This window comes from Centroberyx affinis, unplaced genomic scaffold (genome assembly GCF_046629955.1).
Source record: "Centroberyx affinis isolate AG114_WGS23_722 - 3 ecotype Tasmania unplaced genomic scaffold, CSIRO-AGI_Caff_v1 ptg003720l_1, whole genome shotgun sequence".
Classification (NCBI taxonomy): domain Eukaryota; kingdom Metazoa; phylum Chordata; class Actinopteri; order Beryciformes; family Berycidae; genus Centroberyx; species Centroberyx affinis.
Window position 1 is genome coordinate 94,571 of NW_027281604.1, and position 24,913 is coordinate 119,483.

Below are 24,913 nucleotides of genomic sequence, written 5' to 3' on the forward strand. Positions count from 1 at the left end.
AATTGTATGAGAATATCTTCAATTTACATTTGATTACTTTACTGAAAAGCAAAATCATCGAGAGGCAGGAATGTGGGAAAAAAAACTTTAAAATTGGATGGTGTTAAATAAATTTCACTAAGCTTAACAATATTCTTTGTTAGTTTGAAAACATCATAAAAATAAAAAGTCATTGTAAAAGAAAGTATAGCTTCACAGAGTCAGTGCCTCTGTCTCAATACTACTCCATACTCAAGGCGGTTTGTTTTGTCTTTTCTTTACATATATTACTTCATAACAAAGATTTCTAAACATGCAAAAACAACATAAATCTAGTTCAAAGTTTGTCTGACTTCAACACAAAATCTGACAAATTAATTATTTGCAATTTACAAATACAGACTAAACACTTACATACAGTACATGCCTTCACGGCCAGACGTAACACAAATATTTTCTGGGATTTACAGTGCTTTCTTTATCTTATAGGGGTAGAATAAGAAATCCAGATCAATACAACTACAAGATGCAATAGTACACCAATGTAGGTATAATTTTTAAACAACTTTGAAGCAGCAGTTTGTCTGCTACAGTATCAGAACCCAATTAATAAACATAACAATACACACAAGAAGCACATTAGTGAACACAAACTATTTTCATTAGGGGCTCACACAATTTTGACACAAATTAAACAAAATGTGTCCAGTTTTCTGTGTTTTTAAAGCTTTTGTTTCTCTTTCTACTTGTTCCTCATTCTATTCCCCCTCTGTCTCACTTCTTTGTTTTTGTTTTTTTGCTTTATCTCTCTCTCTTGATCTATTTGTTGAGGTACTTGGCCACAGATTGGTAGGCCAGGAGGATCTCTGAGTCATCGGGGCAGGTGTAGCGGAACTCGTCTTGTCGGTAGGCGTTTTCCAGGTAACGCGTCAGACCTGTTAGTGCCGCAGGAATGGCGAAGTCACGGTACTTCTTACACACCACCTGGGGGAGAGGATGACAGACATTTAGGAGCTATTTAAGTTTGTATTATTTGCAATAAAAGAAATCAGTGTGAGTGAGGTAAACACATTAGAATGAAAGATTACCCACAGATTGTGCAGATGAAAAAAGTAAAATCCCAGAATGGTTTAAGAAATTCTCACTTTATAGCAGTAAACCGAACCAAATAAAGACATTTTTGGAGATGATCCTGGTGATTTTACTTTTACAGCTCTTCCACTTTACTTGACACTTTTGCAGTTTAAGAAATTCTATCCTTCTTTTCTACTGAGATAACATTGAAAAGATTTCTGTCCTTCACGGTGGAAAAAAAAACTTGCACCAGTTGGCAGAGTAATTACAATATGCTCTGCTAAATATCCCTCTCATGTGTTCTGCTAACCTTGACTATGTTGAGCTTGGGAAGCAGGTTGCAGTCTGCCAAGGTGAGGGAGTTGCCATCCAGGTATTGGCGCGAAGACTTGTTAGCATCTGGGTTCTGCTCCAGCTCATGAGGCAGAGGCGTCACGAGGTATTCGTCCAGTTTCATCAGGCTTTTAAGGAACTTCTTCTCCAGCACTGAAAGAGAAATCCCCAACACAGAGAGGTAGATCAGGCATTTAATTCAGGGTTCTTGAACTGACATCAGAGCTTCATGTGTTTATTTATTTATCATTTGAGATTATTTTGTGGCATTTTCTGCTATATTGGACAGTGGAGAGAGCCAGGGTGATGACATGCAACAAAAGTCTCAAGTCAGATTCAAACCTAGGATGTTGCACGCCTGAGGACACGCCAACATACGTTTATTAATCTTTTGAAGCTCTGATACTCTTAAAAAATAACATTTGAGTTTTTTTTTGCTGAGCAGCTAAGCTCTTTTTCAGCGACACCCTGCTGTAAATTCAGAGTTTTACACATTCTGACTGAGGAGCTGCCCAGTACTGGAGCAGCTGGTGGTTAAGTGCCGTGTTTAGGAGCAGCTTGAGTGTGGCTGCTGAGGGAGGAGAGTCAGTGACTCATTGACATTCCCGGGCCAGATTTCCCTGTAGCCAGTCCAGGAATTTGAAACATTTACTTTTTGACGACAGACCTGGTTCCCTTACCTTGAGGCTATCGCTGCACAAAAGCTTGATTGTGATATCAGTTTTTTTTTTTTCAAATCAAAAGGCAACTGATTGATTACTGTATGTTTTATAAGGAACCAAGAGGACTGTGATACAGAACTGTTCTTTGACTCACTGGGTGCATAAAAAAAACAGTTTAAAGCTGTTTTTTTGTACCCTTGGGGTCAGAAGTTCACTCATGTGGAAATGAGGAACATAGAAATGTACTTGATGAAACACAAATTACTGTAATATCATTTCGAAATGTCAAACCAATGCTCCTACTGTCATTAAGTCCGGGGTTGGGATTCTTGATATATGCAGAGAATTTATGGAAGATGTCATCACCGGCACCATTGGACTCTTTGTATCGACAGCACAGTTTTGGATACCTGTCATTGGAGAAATACAAATATTTGTGTGTGTGTGCATATATGCATTCATTCATAATAACAAGATATTTCATTAATATAGTGTTTTTCAAGATACTCAGTGACAAGATACTTCATATATTATTTTGTGTTGCAGAATGAAAAGAGTAAAAGAGTGCACTCCGCTCACTCTGGTGGGGCTAAGGCCTCCTCCAGGAACTCCTCAATCTTGTTGGTGTCTGTTCGGACCTCATTGTTGTAGATGAGGAAGGGAGGCTGAGAGCCTGGAGCCAAATCCCTCAGCACGTCAGGAGCCCTGCAGAGGAACAGCACAAACAACGTTTAGCTTACCAAACCTGGTCAGAGCAAAAAAAATGATGAACTTTCCAACCTTGAGTTAGAGTCAGAGAGTTCAAAGTTAGATATTCTAATAACGGAATAATTAGTTCGCAATAATCTCCAAACTTTAATTCATACCAGTAAACAGAGAGTATTTTTCTTTAAAAAATAAATTCCATCTCAACACTTGATATTGATAATATGCCAACTAGCATTCTCATGTTCAGTTTTATGCCTTACAATAACAACAGAATAACAGACAGAGAAACTCTCACCGCTTCATGTCCACAGTGGTGAGGGTGAAGTTGACCCCTTTCAACCAGAGAATCATGAAGAGTCTCTGACAGAAAGGACAGTTCCCTACGCTCTCAGTGTCATCACTGGCCTGAAAGATACACAAACAGACACACACACACACACACACACACACACACACACACAGAGAAAGGAGTAAGAGAAAGAGCAACAAATGCATTGCTCAAAAATAGTGAGGTGAAAATAATATTTACAAATGTGAAAACATTTCCATAATGGAAACGCTCATGTAATGGTGCAATGGTAGCTTCATGCAGACAGTCAGACAATCAAGCAATCACAACTCATGTTTGGTCGACCAGGTCACTCCCCCTGATGAGCAGACTAGATACCAGCTGCCACAGTGTGCATTCAGATCCAATACATCAATTGGTCATAGAGCTTAAGTTTTGAGTGGAGCACAATTGACAAAATTATAGCTTGAATCCTTCTGTGCCAGATCTTACCGTAGGGGAAGTCTGGATGAAGCCAACATGAATTCTTGCACAGATATTCTTGTCTTGCCTGCTCTGCTCTGACAGTCTAAACAAATTGTTAAAGCATTTAAAATAGAAGGTTAATGCTCCTTTCCACTATGTATGTATTTAACTGGTGTTTGGTATCTCAACTATAATATCATCTCCTTCACAGTCTGATAACACTGCGTCACTGGCATGTGTGGAAGCAATGGCATTTTCTGTGAAGGATCAAAGAAAACACACAAACTGGACAGGCCTCTTTTCAGTTTCTACCGCTCACCATCGGCTCTCACACTGATACTCTGCAAAAATGACAAGGGCTAGATAAACAAGATCAACAGTTCTGCAACTTTTATTATTGATAATACTATTTGTTTTAGACCAGTGTTGTTTTAGACCACAGCAGATGTCAGTTACAACAGTCTAGCATAGAATAATAATGATATTACATAATGTATCATTATAATTGTACATATGGTACTATAATTCACCATAACATATGAAATACTGTAGTCTTCCAAGGGTTCAGACAGTTTATCTTTTAACACAGTTTGACAAGCTGAATCATCATGTGTGAAGGTCTCTATCACCTGAACAACTGTGTTATTTCAGCCTACGAATAAATGAGAAACAATCAGAAATGTGAAAAAAAACATGGTTAAGCAGATACTTTGACATTTGGAAATTCGGGGTTTGCAGGGGCCTTTATTGGTTGTACAGTTTGTCTAAATAGACTTGCTAGCATTCCTGAAATTCAGGGCCACAGCAAGGTGCAAGAGAAGCAACCAGTTAAAATTCAAAATGTCAAGTTATCCCTTCCTAGTGTGTAGTTTGAAATATGTTTGAATTGCTGTTATGGGATTGGTTATATGTAATAATTCGCTTCTGCTTTTCATAATAATAAACAGAAATTGCATCCACATTAGCCACAGTTACATCTGTAGTGCAGAGTCTAAGCAGAGTGTAGTAGTATTGTAGGTCCTTACCTTAATGAAGAGTTCAATCTTCGGGGCCTCCGCCATCTTTCTCTCTCTACGTTCTCTCTCTGCCTCTCTCTTTCTTTATCTCTCTCTTTCTGTGTCACTTTCTCTGTGTCTCTCCACTGGATCCAGAGAATCTGTTTGTAACCGCTACTGTTGGTTCAAAGACAAAGAGCAAAAACTGTGACTGTCCAAAGTTTATCTTCATATACAGATATGCCCATTATCCAGCCTCTCTCTCTCTCTCTCTCTCTCTCTCTCTCTCTCTCTCTCTCTCTCTCTCTCTCTCTCTCTCTCTCTCTCTCTCTCTCTCTCTCTCTCTCTCTCTCTCTCTCTCTTCTCTCTCTCTCTCTCCTCTCTCTCTTTCACACACAAACACAAACATACATTGGAAGACGAACACGCAGCTGCATCTTACTGAAGGCTACTCACAGTGGTGGTCACAGCCTGCATTGGATCCAACAGCACTGCTTTGTCTTCACTCCACCTGTATTTCTTTATTCCAGTGTTTCACTCCTCCCTCTCTTCCTCTCTCTCTTCCTCTCTCTCTCTGTCTGTCTGTCCGTCTCTCACCACACCTGTCAGGCTCTGGCAGTCCCACGCCCCCTCCAGACTTACCAGTCTGACCAGCCAATCTGGATCTCTCCGCCCAGCCGCTCAGCCCTTCCAGCATATTCTCTATAAGTTCTCTCAATCTTTCTCTCTGTTGTCATTATCTCTCTCTCTCTCTGTCTCTCTCTCTCTCTCACTGTCTTTCTATTTCACACACACACAATCACTTTCATTCAGTTAATTCAATTCAACAGGTGCTTTATTTGCATGCCACAGAGATTCTATGCACAGACGATGATGAACTGCATTCACTATAGAAATTTACAATAATCACAACAGGTTATTCTTCATTCATTAATGATACTTGTTTCCCACAATATGTCATGATCTGGACAGACAACTTACTGGGTACTTCTTGATAATCTTATGCTCACTTTAGGTGTTTTACTCTTTTTGTCTCTATGCTCTATTTCTTTGTTTTGTTGTCCCTAAATTTTTTCTTTTATTATCTTTTTCATCCATTTGCTTTGGCAACACAGGAATGTCAATAAAGCAAGTTGAAATTGAAAAAAAAAATGTCATAAAATGTGCTATTAGTTTTACAGTTTGAATTTTCTCACCACATGGCAAAGTTTTTGAGGTTTGGCAAGATGGTCAAACTGAGGCTATGTTTTGCTATTTTTGTGAATGTCACACCTACTTTTACAGTGCAGCAAGAAGAGGTTCCCCTCCTGGTCACCTGATGACATAATACCTGTCTCCATTTCTATCTCTCTCTCTCTTGTTTTCTGTTTTAGTCTTCCGCTCATCTTCGCACCTGTGTTTATTTTGGATACACGCTGCCTATACTTTCACTTGTTCATCAGCATTCATGACTGACTGAAAGTGCTCTCATGTACTAGGTATTTTCAAATAGGGCATGAAGGTTACATGAGGGAGAGAGAGAGAGAGAGAGAGAGAGAGACACACACACACACAGAGAGACAGAGACAGAGAGACAGAGAATAAGTAAAGGTGTGTGATGTGATTGACATGTTACATTCATACATAGTGCGCGGCAAATTAAAGTAATTTACTAATTAGGTTTTGTTTGAGATCTCGCTGAAGGAGTTTGTGAAACTGTTATCCTTGCAGGCCTTTGTCTGTCTTTGTCTGAGTCTATCCTTGGATCATGATGATTAGGGAGTCAAGCATCTGGGGTAATGGAAGGAAAAACATGAGCTGGCAAAGATAAAGCGAATAACTCAAAACAAAACACCCTGTTTATCTCTGTTGTTGAATAAAGCCAGAGAGTCTAACCTGTGAAAATCTCCCACTCACACCCCTGCCCCCTCCCATCAGTTTCTCTGGAAGCACAGTGAGTTGAAAGGCATTAGTTGTTTACCTTCCCTTCACAAAACACCCATTGTTTGAGCTGGCTGCCCAGCAATCCAGACCTGAATTTTTCAACTAACAGCAACCGATCAACAAGGAACTGTATGATAAGAAAAAACATTTGATCGCATTGCGTATACAAAACCGAGGAGAATGTATTTGGAAACTGTATTGGAAATTGTATGAAATGATTGAAACACTTTAGTTTTGTTTGAGCAGCCTCAGATGAAAGCAGATATATATTTTTTCCATCAAAGTGGTCCAACACCTGTAAGGACTGCATGCTATCAGCTTCAGCTAACAAAAACACACAAACATGGATAAACATGAACAGGTTCATTATGTGATGTCATTCTACTCATAAGTGTAGCACACTCTCCTCTAGTGGTCATTTTGAATACAACATAATTGAAACTTCATACATTTGACATTATCAGGCTGCATTTTGAGAATGTTTGCATTGGACATTTTGATGGCAAATGCAGTATAATGGTGTCCTTGGTTTTGTGTACTGCCCAGAAATAAGTGTCAATAATAATTGTCTATTCAGTTATATGAGAGAACTGATAGTTTGATCAGAATCATATTCTTTGCTTTTCCCTGCTCATTTAACAATAGACAGCCCCATTTTTTGGTCAGGAGGTTAATTGATTTTTGTTTGTTTTTTTATAAAATGCACTCTGAATGATCTAACAAAGCAAGTGACAGTATGTCAGACTCAATGGAAAAAAAATGTCAGATGACTGAGGCTGAAATTGGGAGAGGCAGTTGGTCAACAGGCTCAGAAAGATGACTGTAATATGAAGTCACTAGGGAAGCTGCATGATAAGAGAGTCATTGGTCAAATTAATTTCATCATGGACAAAATTGCTCACTCACTGTACTGCTCACTGTATGCAATACAGAAGTTGTTTTCAGCAACAAGACTTCTCAGAGAGGTTCAAATGGTGGCATCTATCTTCCTAATGCAATGAAGTTTTGGAACGGACACAATTGAGTTGTACCTAATAAATGTATTAATTCAGTGTGCCTCCCAGGAGCATTGGCACTGATCTTTAATCATTGTATGTTTCTTTATGTCACTGATGTATGAGGTTAGGCTATTGTGGGAGTGCCCTGGTTGTTCTTTATTCCCTGTATTATCTCACTTGTGTTTTAGCAATCAAGGAATTTCTGCTATTACTACTACTGTTACCACTGCTACTACTCCACTCATAAATGTAAGAATGATTGTTATCCATGTGGCCTTATTCACTCCCCATGTCAGGTCTGATGTGGCTCCTCTTGATCCTCCACATTGGTACTTTGCTGCACAGCAAGCGAGCAGCTGCCGTGTCTCCTCCGAAGACAGTAGGTAGCCATACCAGTTTAATTCACCTGCATCTGTTTACTGACATGAACACTTGACAGACTCATAGGCTACTGGGTCATTTAAGCCCGGGGACATCCCTCTTTAGCTCCACAAACTGTTGTGGCACATCTTGCCGCTTGCTCCTGTTGATGTATTTGTTCAATTTCCAGTGGCATTTTTGTCATTTTATATATTTTTTATTAATATAAGCATGAATTGCAAAAGGCATAATGAGGTTTTCTTTTTTACACCTGCCAAGGGCAAATTAGATAATACATGAATTTCAATGTGTAGTGAACATAATGACCATCTTTTATTGTGGGACAGGGCTGTACCCATGGATTGTAATGGATTTTAGTATATGTTAGTCTAGTAATGAATATTATAGAGTTTAACTTTTTGTTTGCATTGCAGTCTGCTCATTCCTGGACATGGAGGAAATGGTAACACATGCTGTGTTACATGGTGTTCATGTTAACAAAGGTATTAATTTATACATTATTTAATAGTCATCTTTATAAACTATTAAATATGTATAAATTAATACCTTAGTTAACATGAACACCATTAATAAATTACACATTAGTTAACTGTTAATTAAGGGTTAGTTAGTGCTTATTAACTTAACTTAGTGACCCTTATTGTAAAGTGTTACCGAGGAAATTTGTTCCTCATTAAGATTTATTTGTGTAAATTGTTCATTTATAAGAGACAGCAAAGATTGAATGGAATTTGTGCTTTGGTCGAAACATTGTTAACTTGGGTGAACCCTGTGGTTAACAACACAGAAACGTGAGAACAGAAACTTGACTGAGAGAAGTAGATGTGTCCCTTAAAAGAAGGAAAAGGCAGCACTCCATTGATCAAAACAGATGATTTTTTCTTGCTTTAAAAACAATGTGAATAAAAGATTAGTACAATGAAGATTTCTACAATGATGACTTTGAAGCAATTGTTCTACTATTTACTTGGAGAAGTACACTTGTCTTTCTTCTTGCTAATATATAGTAGATTTGTATGTATATATAATGTGTAGTAAATAGATTTATAACAATAATTTGATAAAATTATTGTAAAATCATCTTCAGTCATGCTCTTTTCAACTTCTTCCCCCTTATCAACAGGTAACAGTATTTTTTATAGCCTCTTTTGCTCAAACTAAGTTGGAACACACAGAGTCCCAGAGGAGGAGGTCATGTAGTTTGTGTTTAAGTCGAATGTAATCTACCACACTGCTTCCATCATAACTTAAAAAGAGTCAACAACACAAGCAACAGAAGAAACTGAGAGCAAAACCCCACATTTAAAAACCCACATAAAAAGGGGCATCATGAATAGAAACTTTCCTGAAAAACCTTTGATTTTGTCTCTATTTCTTCAACTTTACAGTGTATATCAAAGTATTTGAGGATAGATATAATGTACTGATACCTATCTTGAGGGGGTCACCTATTTTTATATTCAGATTTTATTTTCTATTCATTTACCTAAAATTATTTGGTTTTAGATTTTTTTTTTTGTCAGCAAACCGTTTTGAAAGCACCAAGAGAGTGTAAGTCATCTGCATGTAATTCACACTTTTGTCTCTCAAGGCTATAAAAAAACATGCATGTGGCAGCACATCTCTCAAAATGACTCAAGCTCTATGTGGTGGGAAACAACGCCTAGTTTCTCATCCTGCACGCCCCTGAACCTGCATAGTGTTGGAAAAGGATAAGAGTCTGCAGAGGGGAGAGACTTCATTCAAAATCAATTCTCTTCTCCCATCACCATCTTATTTGTAAACCACCATACTAACTTGGAAAACTGACCGTCTTGTAAACAGATCAGTGAAGTTGTGGTCCAACAAAAAACATGACTGATTTTGGATTAGACTTTTTCCCATCAACATCTAACTAAGCAAAGATGCACAGATATTTTTTGTTTGTGTAATAGCCCTGGCCTCAATCTAAATAAAGCTCACCACTTCCTCTTTCCTCATCAGCGCACATACAGTATGCAGTCAACACTTTCTTGGAAATTATCTCAACGTGCTTAGCTGACATATTAGTTTGAGTGTGCGCCTTGCATATAAGCATCTATAAAATCATCCATCTCCTGGAAGGCAGAAGAGAAAGTGGACGTGCAAGGACAGACAGGGTGGGAGCAGACTGTGCCCAACAACAATCTCTATGTTAACATCTATCTCTGAGAGAGGCGCACCTCAGCTTCCTTGTAAGAAGAGGACTGTCATTTGGTTTGAAAAACGTTCAAAGCTGAGCTGCATTCCCACCGCACCTCTGTTCCTCTGGTTGTTTTCTGGCCGCAAATGGTATCAGTGGTGACTGAAGACGGAGCGCAGACGGTAGCTCATCTCTTGATCAGGTTAGTGCATGGAAACTTGGGGTGTATTACTGTGTGTGTGTGTGCTCATGTGCGTGTGTGTATGTCTTTTATTTTATTTTATTGCAAGGTTTTGGTAAGTTTAATCTCTATCACCAGTATTGATATGGTCCATGTGAGATTTTGTTTTTCACACATTCTGATTCCGTTTCTGTTTCGCTCTCTATGGCAAGAGTTACAAAGCTGGTGATAGACAATATATTAAAACAGTTTTAACAAGTGAACTGCAAATGAACTGTGAAGATAAATTCAGTGATGAGGGTTGAAACGAAACTGGCATGGTCTTTGCACAGCATACTGTCTAACAGCCTGCAAAGGAAATGTAACGGTGCCACTCCTAACCTGTTCATATCACCATAAATCTCTGACCACATCCTGTTCAGGATTCCTCACTGACAGTCTGAGTGTTTAAGGCCCTTCAGAAAATGAATAATTACACTAATACCCAGTCTTTATCCAACGTGTACAGAGTGTTAGGGGCCCTAGGTCAAAACAATTCTCGAGGCATTCCTGTCTTCATCTTGCTCCTGTTCAAATACATCTCTAGACCAACACAAAGTATTAGCTCTGGTCCATAAACTACATCTTCCCAATATATAATAGAAGTGTAAAAGCATGTGACAAATGTGTATTTGTTTACAATTTTTCTGTAAACTGTTTATACAATTTGTGTACAGTTTTTCTCTCTCTCTCTCTCTCTCTTTCTCTCTCTCTCTCTCTCTCTCACACACACACATGCACACAAATCTTACCCAAAATATCTTGTTTTATTTTCAACAGCTTCCTGTGCTTTCTCTTGTCATGTGTTAAGTCTTTCTCAGTCCTATTTTTGTGCACAGTTCAGTTACAGTTGTTATATATTGACTTTACTTAGTCTTATTAATTTCTAGCCTGTGATCTATTGCACAATACTTTGTCCTCAGTGTATATGACTGAATGGTATTACATGACCTGATATTCAAGTTTAATTTACTAGTCACATGTCCAAAATATGAAGACATCTTTTCCAAACTGATCTAGATAATCCTTCACCCTTTTGGTTCATGGACAAACAAATACAAATACAAATACAGTCTGACTTAAAGTTTATGTTTTCTGGCTTTGGCTTTTGCAAAAGCAGCTATGATGTGTATTGCGTTTCATTATGATTGTAACATTTAGAAGTAAATGTGCCTTATGAGCTATTGTCATGATGAAGGATGAATAGTTTAGGGACGTGTGATTGTTAAACTTGTTATATGCTGTGAAATGTATCTGTGTGTTAGAACCATGGAAATGTACTGAGAGAGTGAGTGCTTGGTGCTTCGCCCGGCAGACTTAGCAGAAAAACAGTGTCAGTTATCTTCTAACTGGGAGTTGGGAGTTTGATGAGTAAGGCCTGCAACACCCTACACATTCCTTGAGAGTTATTTGTCTCACTGTATAAAAGTTGTAGCTCTGATCATCCTTTTTCAGAGAACTACTGACCTCGTTGTTATGTGCTTCTCTCCATGCATGCATAAATAAAGACTTGTATTCACAGAGACATCTGATTCAGCATATTAATCCAGGTACTGAGGGGATCATTTTTTTCCCTGACAGATGTTCTTCAAGTACAATGTTCTCCTTATTTTTTGCTCAATGTAGATCAGAGTCCTGCAAGTTGAGCGGAGATACAGTATGTCTTGATAAGATCAGGACCTGGTGATGAGTCCTTTCACACTGGCCCCGAGTACCTGATGGTGAGTCCTCACTACGCTCACCATTCACCTTGGTAGAGGGAGATGGACATGGGAGGATGGACTTTAATGAATTCAACACACTTACTTTTTGTTTGAGGGCCTCAGTAACAGTATCAGTAGCCTATCATGCTAGTTAGGCCACCAGTCGTATCAACAGAAGTCTCACCAAACAGTACTTGCAAGCAGTAATTAACAAGAAATTAATAGTTAATTCTCCAAAACTTGTGTCTGGCTCTGAGAAATGTTTGTTCACAAGAAAGGACGTGGACTGAACTGTCCAATGTTAAAGAATAACGTATGTCAAAACTTGATTAAGTGGACTCCCACATAGACTTGAATTTGGTGTCACATACAGTATATTGCTTACCTATACTACTACTTAATTACTACCAATAATAATGGCCTTTATTCATAATGTGCTTTTCTAATACGCAAAGTACTACAATCATCACAGCACAGACAACAGGACAAGTGCATACGCAGCCATACAACAATTTGAAGGACATACAAAGACTGAGGAACAAAGCATGCAAAGGTAGTAAATGGTAACAAAACAGTAGAAATAAACATCCAGCAGCCAAAATGCAAACAAAAACAACAGGCATTGAAATACCATCCATAACTGTTAAAGGCTCTTGTAAACAGATGGACTTTAAGAAGTTTCTTAAAAGTCACACAGCCCAGATGGGCCTGCCTCCAACATATAATCTTAAAATGATAATGCACTGGGGAGGCTTTGTGAAATACTTTGTGAACCTTCCCCTATCTTGCTGATGGCCACTCCCTTAGAAGAAATTCATCTGGCTCCATCTGCAATGGTAATGTTCATCTTAAATACAACTATCTGTAAATGTTTGTAGTGGAGCTGTATATATGTTCAAGCTCTAGGTACTATAGCATTATAGCCTACACTTTATTCATTATTAATTTACATATGTTGCTAATTAATCATACTATAACACATGGTAGTGATCATTGTTCTTGCCTTCACGTGTTGTATTGTCTATTCCTGCATCCTGTCACAGGGCTGCTGCTGTGGTTACAGCTCACATTGATGTTACCATAGATAAGGTTACGGTTAGGGAAACCATTTGAGAGTCAAATCGAAATGTCAAGTGTGAAAACGTTTAAACTTAAATATGTTTTTTCACACGTGGTAATTATGACTAGAACCTCCAACAGGTCACATTTGATCTTTTCTTTGATTTCAAGTCTAAATTATAACCATGTGATGACTTTCCACCTATCTGTGGTGTTCAGCATTTCACAAGCTAAGACAAAACACAAAGAATAAATAAGCATTTATATGTATTCCAGCCAAAAGGTGAAATTAACCTGACCATATATTGTTGGTTTATATTGGTTTATCAAGTTAGGTTTTAGTCATATTCATGTTATACATGATAGATGCTGGTTCTTGTGGTCATGCTGAAATAAAAATATAACTCTTGGTAGTTCCAGGATTTTGTGTAAAATCGATGGAAAGCAATATGAGAGGTAACACTGACCTGTTGGTTGCTATCAGGAGTAATAGTATCTTAGCAGTTCAAGTATTAACTTTTATTTATTGCTGTCACCAGTTCATCTGACATATATTTGCAAATGGTAAAGACATAAATATCTCATTGTACTTCCATAATGCTACTTCTTGATTCCCTTTTTTGACAGGGGCGTAAAAACACTAAAAAGACCTTGCTCAATTCAATGAGGAAGCGGCTCTTCCTCTTCCTCTGTGTTTTACCTCTCTTCTTCCTTGGTGGATGGCTGACAGCCATAAATCCCTCCATCTTCAGCAACGGTCACATTATCAGGCGTGACGTGACCATCCTGCTGTGGTACTGGCCCTTTGGCCGCTCTTACAGCCTGAAGGGTGACGTGTGCTGGGACCGCTACCACATCCCCCACTGCAGACTGACAGACCAGCGCTCCTTGCACCACACAGCCGATGTTGTAGTATTCCACAACAGAGAACTAATAAAGGGCCGCCAAAAGCTGCCCCTCCACCTTCCACGGCCCCGGGGCCAGATGTGGGTCTGGATGTCCCTGGAGTCCCCAGAAAACAACGGGGACTTGCGGCCGTATGCGAACGTCTTCAACCTGACCATGTCCTACAGGAGGGATGCTGATATTACTATCTCCTATGGGGAGCTGCAGCCAAAGGAAACTGGCGATAGGGAGTGCGGAGTTGAAGGGGGCACAGAGGCTGCTGTTCCCCTGAATAAGAGCGCTCTGGTCTGTTGGGTGGTCAGCAACTATAAGGCCCACTACAGGAGAAGCAAAGTCTACAACAACCTGAACGCCGTCGTTCCTGTGACGGTGTACGGGCGGTGGATAAAGAAATGGCTGTCTTCCCAAGACCTCTTGCCCACCATCTCCCGCTGCTTCTTCTACCTGGCCTTTGAGAACTCGATCTCCAAGGATTATATCACAGAGAAGCTGTGGAGGAATGCCTACCAAGCGGGGGCGGTGCCTGTTGTCCTGGGACCGTCCTTGGATTTTTACAAAGCTGTGGCTCCGCCCAACTCTTTCATCCATGTTGATGAGTTTGCGTCTGTAGAGGACTTGGGAAAGTATCTAAAACAACTGGCAGAGGACAAGGAAAGCTATGCTGACTATTTTAGTTGGAAGCAACATTGGAAAGTGAAGTTGCACACAGATTGGAGAGAGAGACTGTGCAGGATCTGCTCTCAGTACAACAGTTTACCTCAACAGAAGATTTACTCAGACCTGCAGGCCTGGGTTAATGCCACTGAATGAACCCACACATATATGTAGATGTGGTATGATGTCAATGGCTAATATACATCATTGGGATTTTTACCACCTAAGCATTTTTGGCACACTCCTAATACAATCTATAACTTCTGTTTCTGCATCAGGACTAGATTATTATATTTCCCTTGTGTTATGCTTTGTTATACATTTTTCTACTTTGTGTTCTCTTCACACTCTTAATTTTAATTTATCATTTTTCCCATCTGATTCCCTGTTTTATTACTGTGCAAAGAAAATAATCGGCAGATCAGGAATAATCAGAGCAACACAAAAGAAAACTAAAGTCACAATGAAACTGCACTTAAAGAGCTTGCTTCCTTAATGTGATGGATTCGCCATTCGCTCCTGCAGTATAAATTCTAAAAGGAGGCGGAGCTGGTCAAAGGGGGTTCAATTAGGCTACAGTAATGGTAAAATAAAAATAAAAAATCATTCCTTTCCTTTTATGGCCCAAAATTGTTTGTAGTTTGTAGTTTCAGTAGTTAACTACACAAAAAATGGCAAAAAAATCACTATGTAAATATGAATGTAGTTGAACTACCAGCAAGCTACTGCAAAATGTAGTTTAACTACTAGTTTAATTACATGTAGTTCACTACTCTGGAAAAACATTGACCAGATCGGGCAACCAGAGGTTCAACTCGAGGAGACTGTGTTGTACCCATTAGAAAAAGTGCCTTTGGCCACTCTGCATTCTCAGTTAAGGGGTCGCAGGAATGGAATTCAGTACCAGCGCATATTAGAGAACTTAGTACTTACCGTTCCTTCACAGGGCAGCTGAAGTTATGGCTTATTAATAGCTAGACATGTATACATTAGTACTGCAACCGATGCTTCTGCCGACATCTTGCCAACTGTCTTGTCCTCCTTGCTTGTCTTGCCTCTAGTATGTGCATTTGTGTTGTTCAGTGCATGCTATTGTCCGTGCTGATGTGTATGCTATGTGCTCTAGTGTCATATATGTGCTTTTACTGTAGGTGTGTTTGTTCTGTCCGGCACATGCTATAGTCTATGTTATTGTCTACATGCCATTGTCTGCTAATCTGTCCTTTCTTGTTTTATTGCCTTTCTTGTGTCACTTACTTAGTTCTTTATCTCTGTGACACATGCATTTTAATTCTATCTTATTTGAAATTTTACACTGCCTTTTAAACATCTGGCCAGGGACAGCAGATGAAAACTAGTCTTTCTGGCTAACTCTGGCTCATTTACAGTTTGACCGTTGATTGATGTGCATTGTCCCTGAAAAATAAACCAATTAAATTAAATCTGAACATTTTCCACTGTGCATTTGTTGTACAACTACTTTGATTCGGCTGTGATGACATCATCCCTCACACTTTACCTCTAAGGTGACACTAAACTGCCCTGTGCCATTATTCATCTCCAGGGATAGATTGACTCCGAAGATTACGTGGTTTGACCTGAACCTCGCCCTAAGCATTTCATTGTACAGATAACCCTGCATTTCTGCACATTTGACAATAAAGGACTTGAACAAAATATAACACAGTGGTCATGCTTAGCGTGATCCATGTACGTTAAACACATGATTCATTGCCTGTCAGGCTTACAACACACATTAACAGAAGTCACAGCTGTGTGCTACAGCATACGGCTTAATGTAAATGGAAGTTTCTGATCATGGTGCATCCACTAAAAGATGCCTGAATGAGCCTTGGTAGACAAAGATTTTTGAATAGGAAATATGAAATGATGGTTGGGATTTCTAAAAGTGTTTGATGGAAACCCATGAACTGAAGACAAACTTCCTCAAATTTGAGGAAGTTTGTAAATGGACATATTGAGCAATTCTAGGCAGTGACAACCTCAGCCTGCTGACATGTCTAACACATATTAGAGTAAACTTGGTTCCTTCATTTCTTAATCCTAGTCACTAATGAGAAAGCAAGGTTTGGTTGTAAATGAAAGGCATGCTGGCTTAATGGAATGTCACTAAACTACATCTGCATTACAAAACAGCGCTTACTCAATTTCTGGTGGGACGTGCAAAAATGTTACTCTGAAAAATTAAAAAGCATGCATCTCAACATACAGATGGACAGCTTCGACATGGAAAAAGACAACGAAGCGAAAACAGTTTGAAGTAAAGTAATTTCATTTAATTACTAGGTGCAGAGATACAGGTAAGGTTTAGGGTGCTTGAGTGAAAACATCTCAGGGTAGCGAATGTTTAAATAAATTACAATATAATCCATTTACAAAGAATCAGTTGAGGAAAAAAAAATAAAGTCACGGGAAATGTGTCACACACAAAATGGAAATGACTGTAGCTGTAACAAGACAAAGCAAAGATTGTGACAAATAATCAGGCACATTAAGGTTTTAGCATCAGCTTCAGTGATCAGGTTTGATATAGATATTGACACAACAGGACACTTTACTCAAGCAGAGGCACTCTTACTCAGTAAATTTTAGTCAAACCAGATCAAAACAAGGGTAGCTCACTGATAATACTAATTTAGTCAAAAATAGAGTAAAATCCATTAAGATATTGTACCCCAAAGTTTCGGCTACTGATGACACTTTTTGGCATGGTCCTGCAAATAATTTATTTTGGTCACTTCAGGATTTTGAATCATGGGGGACAATGTCAAGAGACGTGACTTCAAATGACTGTCCTCGTTTCCAAAAATTATGGTTACCCAAGTAAAAACGAGCAAAAGCTTAAAATTTGTCCGGACATTGAGAAGTACTCATGAGTAGTTTTAAATCTACAAGTAGTTGTAAGTAGTTATTATCCACCTCCGTTTGTCAAATGAACCCACTGAGCATCCAGCCATTGACTTTTACCAATCTAGTGTTATTCAGCATTTCACAAAGATAAAAACCCTTTGAGATTAAATTGTAAAAAGGGGGAGTGGTGGAATGGTTAGGATTTTGGCTGTTCTAATGCTAATTTGATTGAGTTGATTCATCTGGTCAGACATGATCATCTCATCGCAGCCTTTCCCCACTAGGATCTACGTTTCCCCTCAGTGAAGCATTAAAAGAAAATGCTGACAGTGTGCAATACAGCTTAATTGGCAGAATTAGCAGCTAAGATATTTGTGGGCGACAAATCACTTCAAGTTTATAAGACATATTCCCTCAAAATATTACTTTGAATCTCACCACCCATTGAAGCTGAAAAGGTTTGCCAATAATGTTAATCACCAACAACCATAGATTACAAAGCTTCACATCTGCACAGATAAGAGGGACACAATATTCAAATAAGAAATTAACTCAATATCCAAAACCACTTTGTGCAAAAGCATCATCTAATGGAAAATGCACCCTAAATGAGAATTTGCATAGTCTATATACTGTATTTCTATGATGTTGGACGGCTTAGTCGAAATTTGTGAACAGACAAATCTCTCAAAGCTAAAACCAAAACTATCATGAGGCAAATCCTGAAGCTGCTCCATTATGAATGAAGGGAGCTTTCACAGGGGTATGGGATCATTTCCGTTTTCTTCTTACATTAAGACAGAGCTCATTGGGATGCAAAAACCTAAAAAAGCAAAAAAACAAACAAAAACAAAAAAAACGCAAAGTCGACAAAACTGAAACTGACTATGGCTTGTATTTTCAAGAGATGAAACCTGGAGCTGCTCCATTAGTTGTTGCACCCACAAAAATGTATTCAATTGACCTGAACATGTGAATTCTGTTTTAGGGTGATATTTCCTTTAAATACTAAAACTATGATTCCCTTGATTAGCCTGATCTTCCTTCCTCTGCACCACAGAAAACCTATCCAGGATTTACAGTAATTCTGCGGTACCTGCAGGAGCGTCCTGGCTCCGTAACCCTGCACATATTTTAAACACCATGTCCATTCCAGGATTGGAGCATATGGCAACCATCTTACCTGGGCATTGCTTTAAACCTGCTATAATTGGAGTCTTTGGGGTAAGTAGTATATACACAATGTACTATTCAAGAATGGCAGAAAGAAATAGTTCAAGTTTGAGAATGGTTTACCCTGGTAAGATGGCTGCATGATTGTCCCATTGCAACAACCCACCCATATAACTTCATTAGGAGGTATAACCAATAAATCAGAATAACCAATCAATCAGAATCGATGGGACTCAAAACATAATGGGGGAAGACAAGGTGGTCTTGGTCAGTCTTTCAATGATTCCCACCATCACAACGGGAACAAGAAACCACGTTCCATCTCATTACTGCAGTCAAACGAGCCTCCTTACGTTGGATGTTTCCACCCAACGATCCACAGATGATCTAGATGTGACTAGATATCGGGGACAGTCTCCAGCTTGAGTGGGGGTTGGATAGATAGCTCAGTTGGGTGGAGAGAGAATTTGCGGGGCTGGCTGAGACTACCGAAACATGTTTATCCAGTCAGATGACTCACCAGTCCGGGGTGCAGGGCCTGCTTGAAGACGTCGGGCCGGTGAAGGGTGGGCATGTAGAGAGTAGGAGGGGCTCCGGGGTAGCTGGAAGCAGGGTAACCCTGGCTGGGGATGGGGGAAGGGGCCATGTTTAGTGGGGGAGGACTCTGCTCGTAGTACTGGCCCTCACACTCCTCATCCAATGGCAAGGCCAGGCGCTTACCCTTCTGTCTGCGGTTGCAGAACCAGACACGTACCACCTACCAAAAACAACACCAATCATACACACAACCCAAAAATGTGGCCGACTAGACACAGATGTCATGTAAAGGCAAACGCCATCAGTTGCAGTTTATATCTTACATCTCTCTCCAGGCCCAGGTCATCGGAGATGTGTGTAATCTCCTGGGTGTTGGGCTTGGGACACTTGACAAAGTAGGACTCCAGAGCAGAACGCACCGTCCCCTCCAAACTGGTCCTTCTCTTCCTCTTTCTGGTGTCAACAAATACTCGCTCAATCTTGTACATCTGAGAAATCAGAAACATGTTAATAAGATTTGATGCCATGTTGAATACTCATGTTGCAACATGTTTATTTGCCACATACCACACTATGCAGTATGGTTAGTTCTTGCTATTAGGACTGACTATGTAGGCCTACTGTACAGAATTGGGGCTTGACTATGGTTATTCTCCTTTGATTGGAGTCATGTAGGCCCAGGTTCAAGTGAGGTTTCTTGCAATCACTATATAGCCTCATTACAGCCACCGGTTATGCTCAGCAGGAAGTGGTTTCATAACAGGGTTAAAAGTGACAGGTGAGAGTTGCAGACTTACATCCTGGGGATTGTCTGAAGTCTCAGCCTCGTTCAGCCATCTCTGGAGGAGGGGCTTCAGTTTGCACATGTTCTTAAAGCTCAGCTGGAGAGCCTCAAAACGGCAAATAGTCGTCTGGCTGAACATCTTACCTGTGTGCACATAAACAAAATGTCAAATATCACATGGCAATAAGCTCAAATTGTTGACTGAAAAACGAAAATCTTGATATAAGCTTCAAGTGTGCCGAGTGTCCTGATCTGAGACCAGTGATTATTGTATACTGCTCAGTTTCAGGAGTTGGCCCAAGACAGTTTAATTAGCATTAGTGAACATTTAGTTTACTTGCAGCCATAGACAAGAGATTGTCCCAGCCAAACTGATGACATCACACCAATGCATACCTCCACTGAGAATGTACAGGAAAACATGTTTCCGGTGTGATTTTCAGGGATGCGGTTAAAATTCCTGGTTCAGATGAGTTGATGCCATCATGAAATGAAGCTTAGTTTGTGGGCTTAGTTTGAGCTCAAACTCCCTAAAGTCCTTTGTTAGTCCACACAGGCCCCCCATTCACTGTCAATGGAGCAGCTCCATGTTGAACATCTTGGCAAAGCATCATAGATTAGTGTTGTGACTCTGGTTTCTAGTTTGGTAAGATCTCATCATGTTGTCATCACAACTTGGATCAGTCTTTGTCAGGTGTCTTCCATGTCACTGGTTTCTATTTTATGCAGCCTGATCAGAACTTCCATAACCAGCACTAATATGCAATAGCATTTGACATAATGAGTACAATGCATAGAGGCTACATGTCCAAACTTACCATAAAGGTTACCCAGGGCAAGGCCTACATCAGCTTGAGTGAAACCCAAGGTTATGCGTTTGTGTTTGAGCTCCTTGGCAAACTGCTCCAGTTCCTCAGTGGAAAGGTTCTCCTGTAGGAGAGGAAATTGGATCAGAATATCTATACTGAGAAATGGAATTGTCCACCGTTGGCACGTATAAAGATGATCTACCCAATAATGTGAAATGGCACATTGCTGCTAAACAATACCAGTTGTAATATTTGGTTCAAATCAGAGACATAATCCAAAGGGAATGTGTTCTTACCTCCTCCTCAGAGTCGCTGCATCCGCCGCTTGAGGACCCGCTGCTCCGTGCGGACGCCAGGTTCTGCGCCTGGGGCCCGGGGACAGTCTGGGTCGAGGCCCCGCTGAAAAACGCGTTCCCTGGAAGCCCGTTGCTTGGGGGCGATGGGGACAGAGATGGGGATGATGCAGATGATGTCGACGGGTTTTGGTTATTGGTACCGGGTGGCGTGATATGGGTGAGGCCGGGCCAGAAGGATGGGTTCCAGGGGGTTGAATAGTAGACTCCATGGTGCACGGCGGCGGAGGCTGATGGTGTTGGGTATTGTTGAACCTTTATCTCCGTAGAGTAACCATCACTGTCGTCCTTCTCAGTCTTTATTTCAGGCAATTTGATCTGTTCCCTGGTCTCGGCAATCGGAGGACTCAGGTTTGTAGGCTGGGTGGCTGCTGTTACCCCGGGTACCTGCCCGGTGTACTCTGGTGCTGCGAAAGGATACCAATGTTTGGGTTGACCAAACTCTCCAGCCTGCAGGTCGGACCCCCTGTAGTCACCGCCGACCGGTGGGAACGGGAAAAAAGTCTGAGTGGCCGGTGTGATCCCATTATAGGCCGTTTTGTTGAAAAGAAGGCTCGGGTCTTGCAGGACGCCGTGAGGAAGCTGGAGGGAGCCAGCGCTGCCCAGACCCTCCTGACCCAAAATCTGGGTGTAGGGGTTGGCCCGGCTGAAGTCATACGGCCGGCTGTTGCACTCTGAAATCGGGCTCTGGGATCTTTCAGACATTTCTCAGGCGATATGCTATAATACAGTAAGGCCACAATACATAGATAAAAAAAAACAACATAAAACTAGCGGCGATTGATTTTAAGCCTGCTCATCCGTTTAAACTTAACGAACAAACCCAACACGGAGAGGTGAAGGAGAAGCCTTCCAGAAGTAAACCGGCGTCTGTCCGACGGTTCACAAGCGGTCCGTCTTTGGGCAAATCTGTGCAGAAATGTAGGCCCAAGCAGTTGTGGTGCGAGATAACCACCAACGAGGCTACGGCCTAATAGTCCACAAAGTTGAGTCCACCACCGCCACCCACCTCACCTTCAAGCTCAAATGCCCCTCTCTAGCCTTGGCTCCACAGGTTTTCCGAATCAAGGGGTGCGGTGTTGGAGATTGAGCGATCTCTTCACCCATTGGCTACCAGAGACAATTGCGCACGGCTGATGGTGAATTTGTGAATGACCTTGATTCTTCCCAAAATAGTGGGCGTGTTTTCCCATACCATTGAGCCAATTTGGTCATCTAGGCTACTAACCACGTTTTCTACAATCAATTGAATTTAAACAGTATTCTTCGCGCGCAATGCAAAATCATCACCCAGGAAAATATCCATAATTCACCAATTCAAAGTGTATCCACCTGGAATATTTAGTAGGCTAGGCCTATTTACATTGCTAAATAGGCATGGGTAGCTGCTCTTGTAAATACATACATACTGTAACACTATAACTAGCTCACCTCATGAATCATTATGCTCAGTTTGTTTAAATTATTCACCCTTAAGGAGATGGCTTTGATATTAAAATCCCCGTGATTGAGGTTTCAGTATGGCCTGAATCCATTTCAATCACTAACATTTAAACTAACAAATTGTTGAGAATGTAAGCCTAAATAAATATGATCAAACAAATAAAATTGTTTAACTGGGCTCCATTTAATATGAAAAGGAAAAAAGGCAGGCCTGTGCAACAATCATAGGCTAGGCTAATTCATTTAATGTTTTCAAAATGCTTTGACAGTAGGACTACATCAAATAACCTGGAAACGGGTAAATTTAGATATGCTTAACTTCAGATTAGCTAGGCCATATTTAATAGATTAGAAAGCAAGTGACATCGGCAAAGCACAGGGTGAAATTTGCACCCATGATAGACTGTAGCAGATAAGGGAGAACAAGATAGTGTTGTCAAGTTGAGGTGAAAGCTTGTTTGGGGGTAAAGCTCCAGAATTTGTGCCTAATTAGGCTTAGTATGAAGCCTTTAGATCTGAGCTGTTTAAAATGAAAGTGACATATAGGTCTATGTTTCAAAAATATTTGAGAAACACTGTTGATATGGGCGAAAAACAGCCAATGCAGATATTTCTATTTTTAGGCCATTTCTAAAGATTTGAAACACTGCAGAAATAGCCTATCCATGTTAACAAATCATTTAGTCTTGTGGTGATACTTCTCATGTTTTCTTTAAACAAGAGAAAAACATCTCCCATCAAGTCGCATTACTCTGTTAATAGCTGAATGATCTGCTTTATTTCAACAGGCTACTGTTTCAAGGCATTTCTCGAAACAGGTTAAACTGCATTGGAAAGTGAGATAGGCCTATCTCACCCAGACAGATGTTTTCACTTTGGCACATGGTTCCACTTGTATACAGGAAAACACGATTTTAAGACTCAATACTAAATTAAACATTTTTACAGTAGCTAGCCTATAAATCTATGTCGCAGACAAAAATCTGCCTGCGTGAAGACTGAATTTTGATTTGATGAGAATAGGGCTACTTTTAATTTAGAACCACAAACCAGACTAGAAATAGGAGAAAACTGGGAGGAAAATCATAAAACAGCCAACAGCATTGAGGTGAACTTCTGCCATTCACCCTTGATCGGTGGCCATTCAAAAGCCTGGATGGCCGCAGCACCGGTACAGATGCGCTCCCCCAGTGCGAGTCGTTGGCCGCAGATTGCGGCAGGAAGACGCACTGCGGGAAGGGAGAGGGGGTGCCATTGTACGACTTGGCCCCGGGGCACCCCGTGGATTTCAGATCCCGAGTTGCGATGGTCGACCATTAGCTCCTTTTCAGATTGGAACAATAAGTCTCAACCCTTTGATTCCGCCCCACACCCACCCCCCCTCCTCTGAAACAAACACCAGGCTGAAGTTTCACTCTAGAGGTCTGTCGGTCCAAGGAGGGACCGTCTGCAGGCCTTCCCTAGTCCTGTAGTACATGGGTGGGATAATACCTCGGCATCCAGTCTGACATATTGGCATAAAAGTTCAAAACACAGGTCCAAGCACAACAATGTTGTCTGCAGTTGTAAAAAACCTGTTGATTTTGTAAATTTCTTTAATCCTTTACACGCTTATAGACTATCCCCCTGCTTAGTGTACACACATCCAGCTTGAAAGGAATGAGCATCAATGTTCAGAGACTTGAGCCAAATTTGGTAAACCTGGCACTGAATCTCACCCCTCTATATTTGTCCTTACTATAGATCAGTGGTTCTCAACCTTTTTAGCTTGTGACCCCTTAAAATCACAGGCCCCCATCTCAGGCTGCACATGCAGAGTGGTGAACAGTTCAACCAAAGAATGATTTTCCCTTTTCAGGTTGTTTCATTCAATTATCAGAGGAGGAAAAATCTGAAAAATAGACATGATAATAAATTTGTGCAGTAGAAATACATATGTTTCATTTTCCCTATCCCATAAATCATCTTGTGACCCCCCAATATGATCTTGCGACCCCCTGGGGGGTCCCGGCCCCCAGGTTGAGAACCACTGCCACAGAGTATAGGCAGAAGCTCCTTTTCAGAACTTCCCATATCAGCTCTTTCTAGGCTACAACCAGGGGATCTGGTCTCTCTCTGTTCTCCCAGATACAAAGCATGTAGTTGTAGGACCAGGGGACCTTGAGGAGACCGCAGGGGCCTGTCAATAGCTTAAAAGACATCAAACCCCAACTATACAGGCATTGTCCTGGGCCATGGACTTGGGAGAAGAATTGTCATGCAAAAGACAGACAGCGAGAGAGATAGTAGACTCAGGCAGGGCTTCAGAGAGAAAGGGACAGCGGAGCACAGGGCTCTCAGGGAGTCCAAAGGAGGGAGGGAGGAGGGGGGGACGGTCCTGAATAGCCTGGTACAGTGAGGAGGAGATGGGTGAGGGGGCGTCCAGGGATTTAG

The 24,913-nt window shown here is 40.6% G+C and overlaps 3 protein-coding genes across 4 annotated transcripts; 1 reads left to right on the forward strand and 2 right to left on the reverse strand.

Moving 5' to 3' along the window:
* Positions 1-71: 71 nt before the first annotated feature.
* On the reverse strand, positions 72-5,100 carry clic3 (chloride intracellular channel 3). Of its 2 annotated transcripts, none has more exons than XM_071540786.1 (7): positions 4,962-5,100; positions 4,536-4,682; positions 3,052-3,161; positions 2,628-2,753; positions 2,352-2,458; positions 1,364-1,539; positions 72-963 (listed from the first exon to the last, which is right to left on the reverse strand). In XM_071540786.1, the coding sequence occupies exons 2-7, from the start codon at positions 4,569-4,571 to the stop codon at positions 799-801; spliced, it is 720 nt and encodes a 239-aa protein (XP_071396887.1). In that variant the 5' UTR covers positions 4,572-4,682; positions 4,962-5,100; the 3' UTR covers positions 72-798. The 2 variants fall into 2 exon arrangements, with proteins under 2 accessions (XP_071396887.1, XP_071396889.1); XM_071540788.1 differs by having other exon boundaries at positions 4,536-4,679; positions 4,962-5,091.
* A 4,948-nt stretch (positions 5,101-10,048) lies between these two features.
* Positions 10,049-15,938, forward strand: fut7 (fucosyltransferase 7 (alpha (1,3) fucosyltransferase)). The gene is made up of 3 exons (XM_071540796.1): positions 10,049-10,170; positions 11,815-11,909; positions 13,578-15,938. The coding sequence occupies exons 2-3, from the start codon at positions 11,907-11,909 to the stop codon at positions 14,664-14,666; spliced, it is 1,092 nt and encodes a 363-aa protein (XP_071396897.1). The 5' UTR covers positions 10,049-10,170; positions 11,815-11,906; the 3' UTR covers positions 14,667-15,938.
* Positions 15,939-19,053: 3,115 nt separating this feature from the next.
* On the reverse strand, positions 19,054-21,742 carry pou5f3 (POU domain, class 5, transcription factor 3). Its single transcript, XM_071540795.1, has 5 exons — positions 20,981-21,742; positions 20,694-20,805; positions 19,889-20,019; positions 19,415-19,579; positions 19,054-19,311 (listed from the first exon to the last, which is right to left on the reverse strand). Exons 1-5 carry the CDS (start codon positions 21,740-21,742, stop codon positions 19,054-19,056), a joined length of 1,428 nt encoding a protein of 475 aa, XP_071396896.1.
* Positions 21,743-24,913: the final 3,171 nt, after the last annotated feature.

Bases quoted from the DNA above. Each gene is read 5' to 3' on its own strand.
- clic3 (XM_071540786.1), bottom strand. From the start codon at position 4,571: ATGGCGGAGGCCCCGAAGATTGAACTCTTCATTAAG. The intron at 2,754-3,051 runs GTGAGAGTTTCT...GTTCCTCTGCAG, and splicing joins ACCACTGTGGACATGAAGCG to GGCTCCTGACGTGCTGAGGG. The intron at 2,459-2,627 runs GTGAGCGGAGTG...CTCCAATGACAG, and splicing joins GAGGCCTTAGCCCCACCAGA to GTATCCAAAACTGTGCTGTC.
- pou5f3 (XM_071540795.1), bottom strand. From the start codon at position 21,742: ATGTCTGAAAGATCCCAGAGCCCGATTTCAGAGTGCAACAGCCGGCCG. The intron at 20,806-20,980 runs GTAAGAACACAT...CCTCTCCTACAG, and splicing joins GCAGCGACTCTGAGGAGGAG to GAGAACCTTTCCACTGAGGA. The intron at 20,020-20,693 runs GTAAGTTTGGAC...ATGTGCACACAG, and splicing joins TGCCCTGGGTAACCTTTATG to GTAAGATGTTCAGCCAGACG.